Source organism: Charadrius vociferus, unplaced genomic scaffold (genome assembly GCF_000708025.1).
Source record: "Charadrius vociferus isolate BGI_N301 unplaced genomic scaffold, ASM70802v2 scaffold296, whole genome shotgun sequence".
NCBI classification, from domain to species: Eukaryota; Metazoa; Chordata; class Aves; order Charadriiformes; family Charadriidae; genus Charadrius; species Charadrius vociferus.
In genome coordinates, this window is record NW_009648972.1 from 1,207,254 (window position 1) to 1,207,895 (window position 642).

A 642-nucleotide genomic window follows, 5' to 3' on the forward strand; every position below is an offset into this window, starting at 1 on the left:
TCCCAGCAACTCTGGTGCTGCCCAGCAGCCCCCCGAAGTGACGCGGGGTTTCGCCCGGGAGAGAGGCGCTCGGAGCCCCCCGCTCGCCCCCTGCCCAGCCGCGGCTGTGCGCCAGCCACCGGGATTTACGCGCTCCTCCGGCGGCGGCCCCTCAAAACTCTTGGGTTTCCTGCGCCGCGCTATCCTCCGCGGTGGCACCGTTTGGCGAAGAGAGCGGTTGGTACAAAGCCTTGGACCTCCGGAGGAGATGGAAGTTTTCTCCCTCATCCTGGTCGTGTCCGTCTGTTGGACTCGAACCTGGAAAGCGGCGATTGCAGATTCAATCATTCATATCGGTAAGGGGCTGCTGCGTCTGCTGGTGCTGCTGGACACTTTTCCAGCTCTCCTTTTGCAACCTTCCCTCTCTCGGCAGGCTCCCCCCGCAGCCCCCGCTCTCTTTTATCCCTTGCTTGCTTTTTTTGTTGTTGTTGCTTGTTTGTTCCCTTCTTATAATCGCTTCCCACTAGGATCTTAGGGCGTCCTGTTTTTCCCCTACCGCTCCGCGTTAAGGTTTGTTTTGTCGGTGGGGGTATGTGCGTGCTTTAGACCTTGAGCTTTTGCGCGGCTGACGATCTGGGGGAGGGCCAGGGCTCGGGCACTGCC

The 642-nt window shown here is 60.4% G+C and overlaps 1 protein-coding gene across 1 annotated transcript in view; it reads left to right on the top strand.

Moving 5' to 3' along the window:
- Positions 1 to 247: 247 nt before the first annotated feature.
- Positions 248 to 642, top strand: part of LOC104288866 (glutamate receptor ionotropic, delta-2-like) — a gene marked incomplete at its 3' end in the record, with an annotated part of 606,323 nt that continues 605,928 nt past the window's right edge. Inside the window, exon 1 of the mRNA XM_009887740.1 lies at positions 248 to 335. Coding sequence (XP_009886042.1) covers positions 248 to 335 — 88 coding nt within the window. The remainder of the gene's footprint in view (positions 336 to 642) is intronic.